The sequence below is a fragment of the Miniopterus schreibersii genome, assembly GCF_964146895.1.
Source record: "Miniopterus schreibersii genome assembly, chromosome: 4".
In the NCBI taxonomy this organism is placed as follows: Eukaryota; Metazoa; Chordata; class Mammalia; order Chiroptera; family Miniopteridae; genus Miniopterus; species Miniopterus schreibersii.
Genome location: NC_138105.1, coordinates 80,799,819 through 80,819,561, shown reverse-complemented (window position 1 = coordinate 80,819,561; position 19,743 = coordinate 80,799,819). Strand labels below are relative to the sequence as shown.

General features: G+C 54.7%; 1 protein-coding gene across 1 annotated transcript in view; it reads right to left on the bottom strand.

Moving 5' to 3' along the window:
• Window positions 1–11,480: 11,480 nt before the first annotated feature.
• WNT3A (Wnt family member 3A) overlaps window positions 11,481–19,743 on the bottom strand; it is a 43,200-nt gene continuing 34,937 nt past the window's right edge. Inside the window, exons 3-4 of the mRNA XM_081134731.1 lie at window positions 19,287–19,552; window positions 11,481–13,207 (exon numbers count right to left, since the gene is read on the bottom strand). Coding sequence (XP_080990857.1) covers window positions 12,728–13,207; window positions 19,287–19,552 — 746 coding nt within the window. The 3' untranslated portion in view covers window positions 11,481–12,727. The remainder of the gene's footprint in view (window positions 13,208–19,286; window positions 19,553–19,743) is intronic.

Sequence of the window (19,743 nt, the reverse complement as noted above, 5' to 3'; positions counted from 1 at the left end):
GGCCCGCACAAGCAGAATCCGGAAGCGGGAGTGCGCTGTGGGGGCAATCCCCGCCCACCGCCGCGCGTGCGCGTGCGCGTCCCACCTCTGCGCGTGCGCACCCCCAACCCCTGATGAAGTCCATCTGCGCCTGCGCTGCACGTCTCTGGTGGTGGAAAGGCAGCATATGGAACCTTAAAACCTGTTTCCTGGTTACGGGGACTGAAGCTCTAGCAGATCCTAGGGTTCTGGAAGGGCAGCCAGGCCCCTTTCCCGGTCAGGGGTTCCGCGCGGACGGGCTGGCAGCCCGGTGTTGTGGAAACCGTTGCTACCAGCATTCGGCCGCCGCGGGAAGGGAGTTTCCGGGGCGCCCGCCTGCTGGAGACACCCTCCTCGACCCACGCAGCCCCGTGAGCGCAGGAGTTGGTGCTGCGGAGGAGCTGGCCGCATATCAAATAAAAAGCTGTCAGTAATAGGGGCCGAGCCGGGGCAGCGCTGCCCCCAAGGAGGCCGCTGAGCCACGGTCCAGGTGACAAAAAGAGGTAGCCCCCTCCTCCGGGAAGCCTCCCTGGGCAGATCAGAAGGGAGGCTAGGAGCATCGCGGCCCTCTCCACGTTCTCCAGGCTCGGACCTGGCTGTGAACCCCCACTTGGGACCTTGCTTCGCATCCTGCAGGCCTTAGGTATCCCCACCCCCTCCACCTTCTACCTGGGCTCCTCCCTTCCCCTACCCTCGTGCTGCTGCGACTGATCCCCAAGTTGAGTTGGGGAGATTGCGGGGGTGGGGTAGGGAGGCGGTCTTTTCAGCCTCATGCCTTGCATGTTTTGGAGGGTGCAAAACAGTCATCACCTGGGCCCTGGCCTGGCGGAGGGGAGTAGGTCTGCTGCCCCCTTTCTGCCCACCTTGCTCACTTGCTCCCCTTGGGCAGGGCCCCCTCACTGGGCTGGGGCAGCTGGGACCTCACCAGCCTCTAAGGGCTGCCCATACTCCCATGTAGCCCTCTTGCCCCAAACACTGATGACCTCCTCTCCTGAGAGGCTGAGGGCTCTTGGCCCTGTTAGCCAGACCCTTTGGTCCTGGTCACAGCCCAGCCTCCTCCAGACCTCACCACCTATGTGTTCTGGACCTTGGCTCTGATCCCCAGTATCACAAACACTCCAAGATTGCTCATGCAAAGTGCCTCTGGGGTCTTTACCTCCAGGGAGAGGCACAGAACCTTCTGGTGGTGCTGGCTCCCAGCCTTGGAGAGCTGACCCATGGCCAGTCATCTGCCAATGCTCATGTGTCCTTGGGAAGGTCCTTTAAAAAATTTTAATACCCAAGGATATTTTTTCCTTTGATTTTTAAAAAGTGGAAGGGAGGGAGGATGGGAGAGAGAGACACACATCAATCAGTTGCCTCCCTCACACCAAAGGGTAGAGGGTTCAATTCCCGGTTGGGGGGCACATACCTGGGTGGTGGATTCAATCCCTGGCCCAAGTTAGGGTATGTGAGGGAGGCAACTGATTGATGCTCTAACCACTGAGCAACACCAGCCAGGGCTAAAAGTTTAATTGTGAAAAATATAGACAGGAAGGAGCATGTGAAAGATACAGAGTTTAAACAAGAACAAGATGGCTTCCTGTGTACCTGCTGGAAGGTTAAGAAATTTACCTTCCTCCTGATTCTGTCCTAGTTTGCCCCCCCCTTGGGAAAAAGGGGCATCTTCAGGCCATATAGGTATGGGGATCCCACCTATGACTAGCAGATTTGTCAGGGAGCCAGGAAGTGCCACGCAGCTATCTAGGGAAACAGGCCCCAGTGCTTTCCTGAGGTTACCTTGGGAGCTAGGACCTCCCAGTCCCTCTTCCCTGGGGTTCTGGGGATAGATATCCTGGGGACTCATTGAGTGGAGTGCCTGACCAACTTTGGCCAGGAAGGGATGAGGTGAGTTGACTAGAGGGCCACCAGCCTGTGTTCCTCCACTGTCAGGCTAAAGCTCCCAGGGCTCAGATCCTCCAGCCTGCCCATGAGCAGGAGGGGAGGTGGCTGGGGTGGAGCTCCTCCCCTCTGGGGGTCCCTGAACTTATATCCAAGTATGCTGAACAGTAAGTTCCCCAAGGAAGGTGGCTGCAAGGACAGAAGAACAGATGGAGCAAAGGGGCAGGAGGGAGAGGGAATAGGAAATGTTTAAATACTCTCCAGGACCCAAGTTGGCAGGCACCTCTGCACCTTCTGTGTGCAGCACCTGTGAAGTGGGCAGTGTCCACCACAGCCTGAGAACTCAGACGGATTGTAAGCCCATTCAAGGTCACACGCTAGGGTTGAGCCCCTGGAACTCTGCCCCTAACATGCCTGTTACGACACCTTTGTTCTTCCTCTGCCCTGCCTGGCCTCTCAGGACACTGAAGCTTCAACGTTTCTGCAGGCTGCAGTGTTATCTTGGACTCCTCCAGTGGCAGGGAGCTCACTACTTAGTTAACACACACAACATTCAGCACCTAGTGGAACAACATTATCCTCTTTAAAGATTCCCTGTATGGTCAGGGGAAAGGAGTCTCTCTGGCTCCCTGTGCTCTGCCACATGCTTGTGGCCCCATTAGGCTGGCCTCTGTGGAGCCCCTGAGCCCAGAGGGGACCCTGAGATGTGTTTCTGACCAGATGGGTGGGTGTGGAGAGGGCCCTGCCCTTCTCTCTGCTAGGCCTTTCTCCCTTACTCTCTTCCAGGCCCATCCCCCAAGCCCACCCTCATGCATGCCCCTCCTAGTGCAGGCTGCAGGAATTGTTATGGCTGCTTTGACAGTACAGCCCCATGAGGTGGCCTGCACAGCCCCCATACCCACACCAAATTCACCAACCCACCCCAGGGCAGCCCTGCTCCTTGGCCTGGCCTGGCCTGGTGTCTGAGGCCAGCCAGGCCTTGATTCCTGTTGCTCTAGTCATGCAGAAATCTCAAAAACCCGTGGGCCACCTGTAGCCACACAGCAACTGAGGGCAGCGTGAGGGTCACAGCCCAGTTCCATGTACATAACAGGTCTCTCTCACTTCAGGGCCCCTCCAAGCATCACCTCTTTCCCCTATACCTGCACCTGCCTCAGTTTCCCCATCTCATGCCAGCTCCTTCCTTCCTGTATCCCTCATATGATCCCCTGACCCAACTGGAGCTCCTTTCTATCCCTGAGACAGGCCAGGACTATTCCCTCAGAGTCCTGCTCTCTCTGCCTGTGACACTGTTTGGGGTGGGCAGTTCGGCTGGCCTCTCCCAGGCACTGTGGCTCTCCCTGGAAGGCCAACTCTACAGGGCAAGGATGTTCAGGGCAGGAGCCTAGTTCTCAGGCTCTCCCCATACCTGGGTGGACAGCAGGTGGGGTGAGTATGGGATGCCCTACTCAATGGGACGCATACAGGGGTGCTGAAAACACGTCCTTGTTTTTAAGAGTACCCCGTGGCTGACATTGAGCATTTCCTCCCATTTGGAATGTAGGCGACATTCCCAAACTGTGTGCATAAGACCTATGATTGTGTCAGCAACAGGAACGTCAGACATTTTCATGTCACATCATGGCTGTTGCAAGAACTGTGAATTACTATTTTTGCTCCCTGCTCAGCTGAAATTATGAGGTTGTCAGCTGGTTGGCTTTGTCACCTCCAGTGCTGATAAGGCTAACATCCATGACAGTACTGCCCCCTGTGCCCCACTCCGCACAGCAGAGGTGGCTACTGCAAAACTGCCCTGAAGAAAATCAGCAGCTGTGGGGCAGGACTCATGTGCCTGCCGGCCTCCCCTCCCCAAGAGCCCCCAGGCCAGGTGTGGACTGTCATCAGAAGTAGGAGTTAGGACACAGACTCTCTCAAGGATCCATGTGCTTCTTGCTTGCAGTCCCATTGTTCCAAGCCAAGCCAGGTTGCTTGGACAACACCCAGAGTGAAGTTCAGGTCACTGGGGTCCTGGTGTTCCTGGTGCCTAGCAAGTGGCCCCGTCAGAAGCCCCGTGTGGCCCCCGTTCTCCCTAGTGAAGCCAAGAGCCCCCTTTCCACTGTGCCTACAGCCCTCCGCAAACTGGTCCCCTCTTTCTAGTTCGCAGCTGCAGACACCCCAACCCCTAGCTCCTCAGCTCTGTCCAGACTCCTGCCAGAAGAACCTTTGCCTGGCTGTCCCTCCAGGTGAGCTCCCTCCCTTGTCAGGCCTGTCATACCCCTGTCCCCCACCCCCTCGCTATCTGAAACAGCCCTCCCTGCTCTCTCTCTGTCCCTTGCCTGCTTCCTCCATTGCACAGGACACTTGTAGTCCTTTGTTTCATTGTGTTTGTCTGTGTCCTGTCGCCTAGCAGAGCCTTTGCAGTGGATACCACAGATACTCATGGTATCCTGCTGATTGTTCCAGGGCTTATTCTCGGGCAGACGACCAGAGGGAGAGCAGGGCAGGTCTTAGGGGGCAGCCAGCAGGGCCAGTGAGGGGCCACGCAGACTGGATGGGAGGCCTCAGGCCCTTGGGGCCCAGCCCGGCTGTGACCCAGCCAGTGGAGGGCAGGCGGACTTGCTGTTGCCGTCTGAGGCACCCAGAGGTGGTCAGGCGGGGGCGCTCCTGTCCAGGCCACCACTGCGTTGGCTGGGAACTCTCAAACTTTAATTAAAACTCGCCTCCTGCCTGACCCCATTTTGCCATCACATTCTCCACCTAATTAGGGCCCTTCAGAGCCGCGGAGGCTAATTAAAAAGCCCAGTGAAGGTATCATGGTGTCCGAGCATCTGCTACCAGTGCCGGCCTGTGCACACCCTGCCCTAAGCCCCAGAGGGAGGCCCCTTGCCTGTCACTCCTCCTGGGTGGGGATCCTCTCCATGCTTGTGCTATGTGCTGCCTCCAGTTCCGGTCTCTCCAAGGGGGCATATCATTTGGAGCTCACTGTCCCCGCCAAGGGAGGGGAGGGTAGGTGCTCTTCCAACTCCAGCCTCCACCCCTTCACCTGCCAGCCCATCTGGGGACCCTCTTCTTAGGAGGAGTCTCCAGCCTCTCCCCCTCCTCAGCTGTTGCCTCCACCACCTCTATTATAACTGTCGTTAAGGGGTGGGAAGGTGGAGGGTGGTGAGGGGACGGCGGAGTGTTCCTCTGAAGGGCTCTGAGGGGCACCAACTAGGCTGAGGAGGGTGGGTCTGTTAGGGGTGGGTCTGGAGGTGGGAAGAGAATTGGTCCCTGCAGATGAACCAGGGTAGGAGGCTTGGCACCAGAGCCCCTTCCCCCACCATGTGTACACACACAGCTCCTCCTCTGGAGTCCTGGTGCCTTGTGTGGGCCCTGAGGTATGGCTGGCACTGGCCTTCCAGGGCCCTCAGTGAACATTGATTCACAGTGATTCGGGAGACACTGAGGGTTATGGCAGCGTGGTGGTAAGAAGGCTGTGGCTGGTGGGATGGAGGGAGAGTGAAGGAAGGCAAGAGTGAACTGCAGGTGTGACTGAAAGGTGTAATGTGAGGTTGCTGAGTGCCCTTGAGCAAATCATGCCCTGGTGAGAGTCAGTTTCTCCATCTAACCATAGAGGCCCCCCTTCAGCCCAGAGTGGGACCAGGATGCAAGGGGCACAGGCTGAGGCACTCCAACTCCATCTGTGGGCACTGGGGAGCCATGGGAGGTTCTTGGGCAGAGGAGGGGCTGGCTCAGGGCTATGCAACCCATGATCTCAGTTCTGGAGGTTCTGGCTCATATCTGAATGCTGAAAACGTGTGTGGGAAGAAGCATGTGTGATCTACAGGGCTCCTTCCAAACAGCCTTGCCCTGGGTCCCCAGCCTTGCCTCTCTGGGTGCCGTGAGCTGGCAGGCTGGGCCTTGCCAGGTGGGATAGGGAGGATGAACCTGAGAGGCCGTTGGGGGTTCTGCACGGACCTGTCTGCCTTCCCACCGGCCGTTGTCAAGTGAGGGACAGACAGATGGGGAAGTCCCCTTCTCCCCACTGCTGTCTGCCTGTGCCTGGAATTCCACCATTCACCCTCTTGCATTCCTGTCTTCAGTTCTGCAGATGGCTGCTGGGGTGGGGAGGGGACCTGGAGCCAGTTGAGGGAGGTGACAGGTGGTTGGATGCAGAGTACCCCTGGGAGGGAGGTGAAGGCTCTGGTGAGCATTCTGAGCTTCCTTTGGAGGGGCCTCCCTGCCATGGAAGCCTCACCTCTTCCTAGAAGCCCTCTGGATTAACTGCAGTGCCACCTCCAATCACACAAGCACCTGGCCAGCAGGATTCTGGCCAATGCAAGTCCAGTCAACCAGTTGGCCCCTTGCCTCAGACGCCTGCAGGGAGCAGGTCGACCTCTTTCTTCAGTAGGGAAAGGTTCCCCCACAGAACCAGGCTTTCATGAGTGGGAGGGTGTGCTGTCCCTCCCAGCCAGCCGTGTTTGGGTGGACGAGTCTTGGTCCTTACACCATAAACACCAATTTGCAGGGCCCAAGAGCCAAATGACTGTTTACTGTGCGCTCCAAGGACTCAAATAAAAAAAAAAAGAGAGAGAGAGAGAGATGAGCAAGGAGCCAGCCTATAGCTAAATATTAATTAGCACCTTCTGACTAGTTACTGTCCCAGCTGCCAGGCTGGGCAATGGCAGCTCCTAGCCTGGGGCCCTCCCCAGGGCTTCCATGGTGCCCTGGGCACCCTGCCTGGTCCTCAAAATTATAGGAGGCATAAGGGGCCCAGACTGAGGATGTTGGAGCCAGAGAAACAGTGCCCCATGCTCACCTCCTCCTGAAAACCCTCCCAGGTGACCCAGTAGGTGGCAAAGGGGCCATTGTCCAACTCTCCAGGATCAAGGTCACTTGGTGGAGTGAGGGGTGGGGCAGGTGGGAATGTCATCTGTTAGCTGCTCCCACTTTATGATGGGACAGGGAGGGATGAAGAGGGGTAGCCTCATCTTCATGAACTCATACCCCAGAGAGTAGCCTCACCCAACAGGCTTCAGTTTACTCATCAGTACCTATGAACAGGAGGGCTGGCAGTGCCCCCAACCAGTGTAGGGAGGGATACCATCCTGTTCCCCTAAGAGCCTTGGATGTCTCTCTAGGAGGTCGTGCATCATCCACACTGAGCTTGGACTCTAGGCAGCACTGAGCGGTGCAAGGCTGGAGGGCAGTGTGGACAGGTCAGGTGTCTAGCCTCTGCTAGGACCTGGAGGCCAAGGAGCTGTTGGAGAGGAAGCTGATGACTACCAGGTCAAGACCTCAGAATGCCCTGCCTTTGGGCATCCCAATCAGAGGGTTTCATGAAGGGAGACAGGGTTCCAATAAGGAAATGGATGGCAGATAGGAGGGTTGTGGGGCCTGGGCCAGGGAGTCTACTGTAAGGGAGAGTCCAGGGAGTGTGGCCACCCAGGCCATAGGGCAAACACCAGGATGGGCTGTGTTCCCCAGACTAGAGCCCAGGGTGAGGCTGTTTCCCCCAGACCTCAGGGCAGGGCCATGTCCCCCAGACCAGACCCTAGAGCCCCTAGGGGCAAAGTTCAGTCAAGCAGGGTCTTGATACCCACCTACCCATCCAGGCTCTGCTTTGGGGGGCAGGGGCCTTCAACATTTGGGGTAGAGACTGGGCGTAGAGTCCTACTGCCCTCAGTTCCCAGCCCTGGGGAGGAGGTGGGGGGTGCTCAGAGTGTCCCTGAAGGGAGGAAACTGAGGCTCCAGAACCAAGAAAGTGGAGGCCAGAGGAGGGGCCCACATCCCTCCAGGACTTCAAAGCCCTTGCTTGGGGAGTGTGAGATTTGCAGGGGCGGGGCCAGGGGCACCCTGGGGCAGGGTGGGGGCCTACCACCTCCGGGGCCTTTAATATGGTTATTCCTCTCCTGTCTCAACTACCTGCGAACAGGCCCACCAGGCCCATTTCCTCCCTCCTAGGGCGGGCAGGACAGGCTGTAAACTCCATGGAGAAGTGTCTTCAGAGGCCACAGGCTTCCCAGCTCTGCCCTCCCTTTGAGTGCGGGTTAAGGGGCTGGCTGGGGGCTGGGCAGGGGTTCATAGGGCCATGCAGATAGATCTTGGCAGGTGAGAGGGTAGCCAGCTAGGCTCTAGCAGTGGCTCTGGATAGAACATTCCACATAAACAAAAGGCAGGAGCAGAGAGGCCCTGGGGAAACACCCCCTCATCCCACTTCCTCTTGCACTGGAGGGAAACTGAGGCTGGGAGAGAGTTGAGGGCTGAGAGGTGAGAGTTAAGGGTTTCCCCTCCTCATTCACATAGGCACTCCCCAGACCCCTTGGGGCCTGTCCTGTGGCTCCATGGGCCTGGGTGCCCCATCCTGGACCTTTTCTGGTGGAGTTCTGTCTCTCTCCACCCTGGAGCGATGCTGGCAGGGATGGTGGGCTTGCCTCGTAGGTCAGCACTCTCCTGGTGCCTCACCTCGTGGAAAGCTGAGGCCATCTCCACATTGGTCCTGCTCCCTGGCCTGAAGCTGGGCCTCAAGACCCAGCACCCAGAGGCCAGAGTGGGTCTCTTACATGCTGTGTCCTCAGGCCAATGCCATCTCCTCTCTGGGCCCTGGCCAGACAGAGCCTGTATGTTAGGGGTTTGCAGTCTTGTGACTCAGAGGTGTAGAGACCAGACAGGCAGAACCCCCAGGGTGGTCCCATCTTGTCTCTTTTCATAGGCCAGCCCCACCCATGCCTAGGCTGCCTCTTTGACCCTTTCATCTGTGGAGCCCCTGGCCCCTAGTTCACAGCAGGTGCCAATTAGGGTGGCTCCTGCCCAGCCCCTGACTCAGGTGCTGCATGTCTGTGCTGTCTGCACTGTGGACACACCCATGGTTGGCTCTCGGGAGCACCTGTCACCCCCACCTACAGGGCCTGACCCCTGTGTAGAGTGTCTCATCAGCTGTTGCCTAGGATGGCCTGGTGGCCTGAGAAAGCTGGGCTTCCTGTTACTGGTGACTCACCCCATGGGACAGATTACCATCAGTGCTCCAGCCCCCTGCCCTGGGCACTTATCTGGTTCTCTGTTTATAGAGCAGCCCATCTGGCCCTGGCTGGCCTCTTAGAGCCCCAGTCGGGAATCTCTGGTGGTCCCCTGTGGCCCCAGAGCAATGGGTGACCCAGCTTGGGGTAGGCCTATTGAGGGAGCAGCAGCCCTGAGCCACTGAGGCCATGGGCTTGATGTGGGACATGGGAGCACCAGTCCACAAGGGCCAGGGAGGGATACTAGGAACCTGGAAACTTGGGCCTGTTCCCTGTCTTTTTGCCCTACTGGGCCCCATTTTGCTCTGTCTTCAGTGGCTTGGAGCCTCCAGCAAGGACTCTGTTGCCATAAGAAATGGGGGGCAGTTGGGAGAGGGTATCCCCCAGGTCCTGTCTTGATCATCAAGGGCATGACCTCCTAGCACCAGGCTTCCTCTTGCCTCCCTCACTCTGATGGGCACCTACTCCATCCACCAGGCATCTCCGCTCACCCACCTACAGCTTTCTTCTAGCATAGGACTTGGTCGGGACCGGATATCCATGCTGGCACCCTGCCTCTGCAACCCCCATTCAGCCCTGTGTCTGCACAGTCCCATCCAGAACTCCCCTCCTTGCCTCTGCACACCCCCATCCAGGACCCCCCTTCCCTGCCTCTGCACTCCCCTGTCCAGGACTCCCCTGCCCGCATCTGCATACCCCTGTCCGGGACCCCTCTCCCTCTGTCTGCACACCTCTGTCCATGACCCCCCCCGCCCTGCCTCTGCACACCCCTATCCAGGAATAGGGCTAGGTCGGAGTCTGTACCCAAGGGCTATGGTGGGGAGCAGAGGCAGTGGGTGGCAAAGCTGAAGGGCTGAGTGGAGTCAGTAAAGGTGCATGTTCCCAGAGCAGAGGCTGGCCTATCCCAAGATATGGGGGCTCTGCTGGGCTCCCTTTGGAAAAAACTGGAGTAGTGGTGAGTAGCATGGGCAGGTCCTGCTCCCCAAAGCCATGTAGATCCCTCCCTCTTCCCTCCTAACCTCCTGCCCTGCATCTGCACACCCTGTCTAGGACCCTCTGCGGAGCCAGCAGTTGCTCTCTGTCAGCAGAGGATGGCCCTTACTTCCTGGGCCCTTGGTGGCCCTGATGTTTCAGTGGCAGTAGTATTGTGCCCAAGTGGGCCCTGGTCAAGAGTATGTGTTGGGCATAGAGCTGACCTGGGGCAGGTATGGGCTCCTAGGAAGGGGCTAGGTTGGAGTCTGTACCCAGGGGCCATGGTGGGGAGCAGAGGCAGTGGGTGGCAAAGTTGAAGGGCTGAGTGGAGTCAGTAGAGGTGCATGTCCCCAGAGCAGAGACTGGCCTACCCCAAGATGTGGGGGCTCTGCTGGGCTCCTCTTGGAAAAAACTGGAGTAGTAGTGAGTAGCATGGGCAGGCCCTGCTCCCCAAAGCCATGTAGACCCCTCCCTCCTAACCTCACAAATGGCTGCATTGGGTCCCCTCTCTCCACCATCAGCTGGCAGGGATTTCCTTGTGAGGTCTCCTGCACCCCCTCCCACCTTCCTTCCTTGCAGCAAATGGCCTACCTAGAGCCTGAGCTTCGAGAGGGTGGGGGCTGGGCCTCCTGCCCTCAGCTTCTCCTTTATGCTTCTCACCCTCCACCTGTCCCAGCCTGTCCACCCCCACCCTCCTCAGCTTTCTCCCTCCCTTTGAGTCTGGTTCAACAGGTGGTAGCTGGGGGTTGGGGGTGTGCTCAGAAGGGCAGAGAGAGGTGCAAAGACTCTGTACCCAGCTTGGAGAAGCAAAAGTGTAGCCTTGGGAAAGCCTCCTGCCTCCTTCCTGGAGCCTCTGGAAGGCCCCACCCAGCACTGCTCTGCATAGGCCCAGTGAGGGTGGACATGGGCAACTTCCAGGCCTCAGCTGGGCGAACCTCTGTTTGAGGGACTGTCTCTTGCCTCCCAGACAGGTTTGGTTCCTGGAGCACCCTGTGGTGGGCCACAGTGGGGACCCCACACAGGGGCCATGTCTCCAAACCCAGAGGGTGTGGCCATGTAGCCAGCACTGGAATGTAAGCTGAGTGTAATGCACATTTGGGGAAGTGGCTTCTGGCTGACTTGGTGGCTGGCCCACTGCTCCACTAACTTTCTCATGGGGTCTCCACCGTGGTCACTGCATGGCACGACCCCTGCAGCAGGCAGGCTTCTTCCTCCCTGCACCTCACTGGAGCCTTCTGCCTGGGTCTAGTTCCCCTGCCCCAGACTAGGCTGTGTCCTCTTTTCCTTGGCACGGCAGTCCCTCTTTCTTTCTTCTGGAATTCTGGCCTCTGGAGGCCACCTCCAAGACCCCAGGCATCTCTGAGATGCACGCCAACCGCCTCCTCCCCTGGTGCACGGATGTCTCCTGTCCCAGAGGTCACCACCAATCCAACCTCCATGCTTTGCCAACCCACCACCAGAAAGCCAGCACAATCCACAGCATTTGGTTGTTTCTGCTTTTTGGGTTTTTTTTTCTTCTGTGTTTTACTTCCCCATTGTTTGAAACTCACAACTATGACTAAAATAATTTCTTTCACAGAAAGAAAAGGGAAAAAATAACAACACATCTGTTTGATTAGCTCCAGTGTATGGTGGATATAGCAGCATCAGAAATAAAATTAAAACCAAAAACGCAAAATTCAAGGCAGAGGAAGGTCTTGTCCTGGGAGGCGTGCAGGTCATCCCTGTCTGGCTGGTGTCCTCCCCCTGCCTGAAGACTGGGGGACATTTCACAGTGGCAGAGTCTGAGTGAGAAGAGGCCTGGCCTGGAAATTGTCTGAGGGGTCCAGAGGCCAGTCCTTCTTGGGCTGGGTGAATTAGAAGGTGAGGGGGGCTGAGCAGCCAGCCACATGCTCCAGGACAGTGGCCAGTGTGGCAAGTCTGGCACACCATAGCTGCAGCAGGAGACCCAGGGGATCAGTCCTAACCACCAAGGCTGGGAGGGGAGACCACTTTTCTGGGAGCTGTGGCTCCTCCTACTAAAACCTCCCAGACAACCCAACCCTGCCCCAAATGAGCCTCTCAGCAGGATGATGGAGCTGGGGTGGTGTAGGCCGGCAGCCCTTGGGGAGACGTGGGGTATGGGCTATGGATGAAGAAGGTGGGGGAGGCGCTGAGGCAAAGAGGGAGGCAGGGCAGGGCTGGGCAGGAGGCTATGCTCCTCTCTTGTGGATGGGATGGGGTGCAGGTGAGAGACCTGAGGAAGGGAGATGGAAGGGCTCCACAATGGGGTGTTCCATCCAAGGCCTGGGCTACAGCAGTAACAGTCACTGGGAAGAGCGCCTGGATGTCTGATGCTCCACACATGACAGCCAGGGCAGAACCAGGTTTCAGGGCCCAGCCTCCTGCTCGTCTCTGCCGCTAGGCCCCTTTCCCCCAGACCCAACTGGTTCTTGGGGCTCTGCACGGCGTGGGCTCTCTCCGTTGGGTTCTTTATTGGGAACACTGGCAGCTGCCAAGCCTCGGCGCGGGAGCCGGAACCTTTCCAGAGCACCAGATTTGGAGGGGGCCTGGTCCCCAGACTTCAGCGAAAAAGGTTGGGGGACAGGGGTCTTGGACGCTGTTCTGCCAGGAGAGCTTCTCTACCCAAAGGAGGTGGGTGGACGGAACCTTGCAGGTGGGCTGTGTTGGAGGAGGTGGCGGGGCGGAATCCCCAGCGTGGGAGTGAGGTTCCCAGAGAAGACCACGCCCCCATCCCAAAGCCTCACCCGCGGAGCCCCGCCCCACCCCCGGAGGAGCTCGGAACCCATCGGGAAGAACCGCACCCCGCTTCGGAGCCGCATACCTGCTCTATCTGAGGACCTGCCCCACCCGGAGGAGCCCCGCCCCGCCCGGGCGCGCCGCTACTTGCAGGTGTGCACGTCGTAGACGCGCGCGCACTCCTGGCAGCTCACGTAGCAGCACCAGTGAAAGACGCACAGGCACTTCTCCCGGCGCCGCTCGGCCCGTGCGTTGTGGCCCCGGCCGCAGCACAGCAGGTCGCAGCCGTCGATGCCGGGCGAGCTCACGTTGCAGGTGCGGTCGCGCGTGCCAAAGGAGCCGGTCTCGGGGTTGGGCTCGCAGAAGTTGGGCGAGGCCTCGTAGTAGACCAGATCGCGCTCCGTGGGCACTTTGAAGTAGGTGTAGCGCGGCCGCAGCGTCTCCACCCAGCCGCGCGACTCGCGGTGCTTCTCCACAACCATCTCGGAGGCGCTGTCGTACTTGTCCTTAAGGAAGTCGCCGATGGCGCGGAAGTCGGGCTGCGACCACCAGCAGGTCTTCACCTCGCAGCTGCCCGACAGCCCGTGGCACTTGCACTTGAGGTGCATGTGACTTGCGATGGCCTGCAGGAGCGCGGGCAGGTGGCGTCAGGGCCCGAGCTCAGCAGCCCAGGTGCGTTTGTGCGGGACAACCTCCCATGACCCGGCTCCTTGCCTGCAGCCCCCGCCCCCAAGCTCACCAGGCAAACCCAGCCCACCTGCCTGCTCCATAAAGCACCTGGGGCTCCCAGGAGGAGCAGGTGCCCTCTCCGTGGGCCTGCAGTGCCATTCCCTTCCTTGTGCCTCCTGTGGCCGACCCGAGCGAGATCCACCCCCCCTGAGGGGGGGCGGGGCAGGGCCTGGAAGCCTTCCTGCTCTCTCCTAGGCTGGGCCTAATTCTTGAGCATCTATGACAGAGTGAAGGAAGGCCCGGGCTGTAACATGATGATGTAAGTGCAGGCATGAACCCAAGCCCGAGGCCCAGAGGTGTATGTGGGCTGGTGGCAAGGCTGGGGGCTATCTGAGCGTGGGTAATGGGGGTGGCTTGCATTGGGCACCTTCAGGGCCCAGGAAGCTGAGTTCTTGGACTGTAGGGGATTGGGAAGAGGAGGAGCGAGGCAGTGCAGGGAACAAAGCTGTGGGGACCTTGGGGGCCCAAAGGTAGTAGAAGGGCCTAGCAGAGTAGTGTGTGTGTTTCTCCCTGTGGGAAGCAGGGAACCTAGGTTCTCTTTCCTTCTCTTTTTGGAAGAAGAGGTGGGGGTAGGTGTCTTAATCAGACCTAAGGTTGCCTTGTCCACTATGGTGGGCACTACCACCCATGAGCCCCTGAGATATGGCTGGCCCAAACTGATTAGTGCTGTGAGTGCAGGCCACACACTGGGTCGCTGTAAGTCCCCTGACTGTACAGGAAGAAGATATAAAATATCTCATGCATGATTTTAATATTGATTGCATTATTGAAACGACAACATGTTGGGTATAGTGGGTTAAATAAAATTTAGTATTAAAATGAATGTCAGCTGTTTTCTTTTAAAAATGTGGCTACTAGAAAATTTCTTACACATACATGGCTCCCATTGCACTCCTATTGGATGATGCTGGGCTAAGGCTTCAGGTGGGCTCTGCATCCAGATCCTGCTGCTGCTGCATCCCCATCTCCCTGCTGTTTCAACTCTTCCCTCTCATACTGGCCCTTTCCCTGGGCATCTGTGAGTTGCCCTCACACCAGTTCATTTCTGTCTAATCCTCTTTTGTGGCCAAACTTTTCTAAATAGGAACAGCTGGTTTCCACCCCTGCCTCCTCAGTCTCTTGTTTTAGTTTGACTTTATCAAAGATATATATGTATATACTTTAAAGAACCCAATATTTCCTAAGATGTGTTAAGAAAAACAGGAGCCCTGGCTGGGTAACTCAGTTGGTTAGAGCGTCTTCCCCATACACCAAGTTTGTCGGTTTGACCCCTAGTCAGGGCACATACAAGAATTGACCAATGAGTGCATAAATCAATTTTAAAAAACCCCCACAGGAGTTCTGGGGCCACTCTCACTCAGCACTTTCCTTACTATCCAAGGCAGTGCCATGTGCCTCTCACAAGCCTTGTGTTTGGCATTGTCTCTGGACCTCTCACCCCTGTCCCCCCATCCCTCTGATGCACATTTCCAACCTCTTCCTGACCTAAGAACTAGAGCATACTTCCACTTAGATCAATATTTAGTGCCGATGGTATTGGGATTGTTCAATGCCATATTCAGTTGAGCCATGTGATATGTTACGATTACTTTTCCTTTCCTACAGGATGTTTTGTTGTTGCTTTTTAAATACAAGTATCATGGATTCAGTCTCAAGCTCTCCTTTAACTGTCTAAGTATCTTCTTCAAGACATTGAAACACACCAGGTGTCCTATGGATTTCATCTTTTTGAGAGGTCTTCTGGTAAATTTTATGAAATGTGCATGTCTGGAAAGAAATCTTTTCCACTTGAAAAGTTAAAAAAATGGTTTAGCTGGGCATAAACTTCTTGGCTAAAAAATTTTCCCCCACAGAATTCTGAAAGCACTGCTCCATTTTATTCCTGCATTTATGTTGTTCTTGGAAACTGACGCCATTCTGACTCCTGATACTTTGCGTGAATTCGACCTTCTGGGCAGGTTGGAGGCCATGCCTGCTGTCAGCTTGGTGTGGGTCTCCCTTTCTTGTGTCAGTCACTCCTGGGCCTGTGTGGTCAGAGACCTGTGATCCCCAGTCCTGGAACCTTCCTGCCTTATTTTTGGGCCAACTTCCTCCTCTTCATGTTCATCACTGTCTCTGTTGGATGGAGCCTCCATATTTTCTATTCTTTCCTATTTTCCATCTCTTTGTCTTTTTTCCTCTGCTTTGTGGAAAAGTGTCTCATCTATCTTCCAACCTTTCTGCTGAGAGTTTTGTTTCTGCTGTCTTATTTTTAATTTCTAAGAGCTCTTTACAACACCCCCTCCCCCAATGTTCTCTTAAATTAACATTCTGTTCCAATTTCATGGGTACAGTGTGTCCTTGTATCTCTCTGGAACTGGGATAGTTTTTGAAGTTATCATCTCTCTTTACAACATCTCCTTTCCATAAGTTTGGATCTTGTTTCTTTGTTTTGGTCCTTACCTTTGTGATTGCTGGAGGCTTCCTTGGGTGTCTGACAGTCCTTGGTTGTCTGCTCATATTTAAAAATGGGGCACTAAAAATCTTGTTGGAAGCTCCCGTGCCTGGAAGGGACTCGCCAACTTGAGCCCTTGCCCCAGAGTGACCTGGCCGCATTGTTTCATTGGAGAAGTTAAGTCCCTTCCTTCTCCTGGGTTCATCTGATTTCTAGGGCAGAACCTTCCAATCTTCTGCCTGGCAGTGATCAAGCTTCACTGTAGCATTAGGAGATTAGGAAGAGAAATGTGTACATAGATAGACTATTTTCATTGGGGTGGCCTCACCCTTAGTTGTGCTTGGAGCTCCACAGTCTGGACACCCCCTGCTTTACCCTTTTTAGAGAATAAGTCTGCAAATTTCTGGTAAGGGAGGGGCATTGCCTGGGTGCAAGGAGTTGGACAGAAGAGCTGGTGGGTTAAAAAGTGCTTTTAACATAGACTTTCAACCAGTCTTCCTGTTTTCAGCCCCATATTTACCTCTGCTTTTCAAGATACCTGATACTAGTAATTCCTGGGTTGTTTCTCAGATTTCTCCTCTACTGGCTTAAGACTCAGCTTTCTTGGGTCTACTAAGACAGTGAGTATTTGTCTATCTGATTTTAGCTTTCAAAATTTTGTTGCCATCTTCACTTCTTCTGTGTTTCACATTCTCAAGAATCTTTATGTTAAAACTCATTCCTTGTCATTTTAGTGGGTATCTGGGAGGGTGCAGAGGGAAACCCTTGTGTTTGCTTTGTTATCTTTAACTGGAAGTCCTTATTCATTCTTCAGTTCTACAATTTCTGTATGATTCTTTCCCAAATCTAGTATATTATTTTTATAGTTTCCAGTTCCCTGCTGAAATGTTCAACCTTGCATTTTAGCTTTATGAATGTGAGTGAGCATATTTTTTTATAATCTGCGTCTAATCATTCTAGTATTTAGAGTCCTGTTTCTGTTGTGTGTTTTTTTTCTCCTGATTAACAACCTATTCATTGTTTTCAACAGCTCATATGACAGTTATCTTTATTTATGTGTTGAACATTGTGTTTGAAAACTTGTTTGTAGCCCGGCCGGGCGTGGCTCAGCAGTTGAGTGTCGACCTAGGATCCAGGCGATCAGGGTTCGATTCCTGGTCAGGGCACATGCCCGGGTTTCGGGCTCGATCCCCAGCATGGGGCCTGCAGGAGGCAGCCAATCAATGACTCTCATCATTGGTGTTTCTATCTCTCTCTCTCCCTCTCCTTTCCTCTCTCTGAAATCAATAAAGATATATTTTTTAAAAAAAGAAAAAGAAAAATTATGTGTAGAAACAATTTTCAGCCTAGCTCACGGTTATTCTCCTCCAAAGAGGATTTGTATGCTTTTTCCAAGTGTGTGGGGATACCAGCCTTTGGGATCCCCTTAATTCATTCTCACGTCTTGAGATTTTTTTTTTTAAGCCTACACATGTGCACAATAGCTGGTGTGTTTCTGGTTTACTTTTACTCCCTAGGGTCCTGAACTGGGCAGTGATTTCCTAGAGAGACCACCTTTGGTGGGTCCCTTAGCTCTGTGAGGTTGAGGGAAGTGCAGCTCGGTATATGTACTTTCTTCCGCATCAACAAATAATCCCTGGACAAAAGCTACCCCAGGCACCAGGCTCAGATTCCTGTCTTTTGGACCTGGGACTGCTAATTCCTCACTCTATGGTTATTTGACACTTAAAAATCACTTTATGGAAGTGTATGATACAAAAATGTATATATGTCATAATCTAAAACATGACATTTCACAAATCACCAATGCCTCAGAAACTCCCATCATGCTCTTCTCCAGTGGTTATCCTCCCTCTGTTCAGGGCACTGATTCTGTCAGCATTTCCTTCATGACTAATGATATTGAGCACCTTTCCATATATTTACTGGCCATTTCTATATTTTCTTTTGTGAAGTGGCTTTCCGTTTTTTAGCCAACTTTTCTATTGGGTTATCTGTCTTTTAAAAAAATGAATTTGTAGAATTCTTCTTATATCATAGCTTTCATATATATTTGGAGATACATTATTTCCTCCAGTGTGGGTTGTGTTTTCAGTTTCATGGTGGTATCTTTTATGAATAGGCATTCTTAATATAAATACAGTCCATATTATTATATTTTTCTTTGGCCTATTTAAGAAATCTTTTCCTACCCCAAAGATGTCTCCTATGTTTTCTTCTAAGCATTTTTGTTTTGTTTGACCTTTCCCATCTGAGTTTGTAATTAATTGTATATATGGTGTGAGGCAGGGGTCAAGATTATTTTTTTCCAGACTGTGATTCAATTGACTGAGCACCATTTATTGAAAAGCCCATTTCCCCTTCTGCACTGCCATTATCTTCCCTGTGATAAATCAGGTGACCATATACAGGTGAGCATTCTTTACTTTTAACAGGGTGCCTTTTATATGCTATCCTGCACTTATACTTGTCTTCAACAGGAAAATGAGTCTGACTCACCTAGACCCCATTGTTGGAAGTTGAATGTCCCTGTTCACTCTTCAGCCCTCTGTAATCCCCTAGTTCCACTGGGCAAAGCCAGTGCCATCTTTGTGTTTCTAAATCTACCGGACACCTGTAGGTTCTTACATGGCCACTTGTTATCAGCAGTCAGTCCTCTATCAGTTTCCCACTGAACTTCTGACCCAGTCCTTTTTGCAGGGCTCACAAAGCCCTCAAAACTTGATCCACCAGCCTCTCCACATCCCCCTGCCCCCCAATTCTCTTTCTCCTTCTGTTCTCCATATTCTACCCAGACTAACTCATGGTGCAGTCTCACCTCTGGGCTGCCTGGAGGGTCTCCTGGCCTCCCCCCACCTAGATAACTGCCATTAGCCTGCATTTATCCACTCACCACCCTTGACAGCAGAAGTCTTTTTTTTTGAGACTCCACCCTGGGTCTGGACCCTCCACTGTGCCAGGTAACCTTGTGTATATCATTTCCTCATCACAGAATTTCCTAGACTGTGCTGTAGCCACCTGGCTGTCTCTCTTTGGCTGTGTAGGAGCTCCTGCAAGGCAGACCTTTATCCTATCCCTCCTTTCTTGTGACCCCAACTCCAGAGGTGGCCCTGCCATTCTGTGGGAATACCCTAGACACCTGTGGAGCAACTGGACAGTGAGTGCTGTGTTTCAGAGGGCCCTGGGCAGGAGGTGAGAAGACCCTCTAGCCTGGCCACCACAGAGAGCCCTCCTACAGACTTCACCAGGCTACACTCCTCAAGGGATCAGGGGTGTGTTCAGAGGGCCCCCCTGGAACACCCCCAGGGCACAAAGGGCCATGGTCAGGGGCCCCCAACACCCCAGAATGCACAAGGCAGTCAGTGGTCAGAGGCTTCCCAACACTCAGAATGCACAGGGCATGGTCAGAGGGCCCCTGGTGCACCCTCATGACACACAGGGCCATGGTCAAAGACACCCCCCAACACCCTAGGATACCCAGGGAAGTGGTCAGAGGACCCCCAGATGCATCCCTAGGACACACAGGGTCGTGGACTTACCTGGCGCCCAGCCTCATTGTTGTGGCGGTTCATTGCAGAGCGGGCGTCAGGCCTATTCTCTCTTGCGTCCGCGAACTCCCGAGACACCATCCCACCAAACTCAATGTCCTCGCTGCAGCCACCCCATTTCCATCCGTGGCCCGGTGAGCCCTGGTGACGGCTGCTGCATCCGCAGATGGCAGCGGAGCCCTCGGCGCACGAGCGTGTCACAGCGAAGGCCACGCCGGCTGAGGCTATGGCGTGCACAAAGGCGGACTCTCTGGTGGCTGTGGAGAGAGGCGTGAGGTGGGCAGGGCACAGGGGTGGGGCAGGGCTGGGGGAAAGGGTACATGTCCCCAGAGAACCCAAGGAGGAGGGAGAACTTCCCCGAAGAAGGTCCACCGAGGGCCAAGGAACCCAAGAGGTGATGCTGGACGGCACTTGTGGTGGGGGGGAAGTGTAGGGACGTGAGACCCCT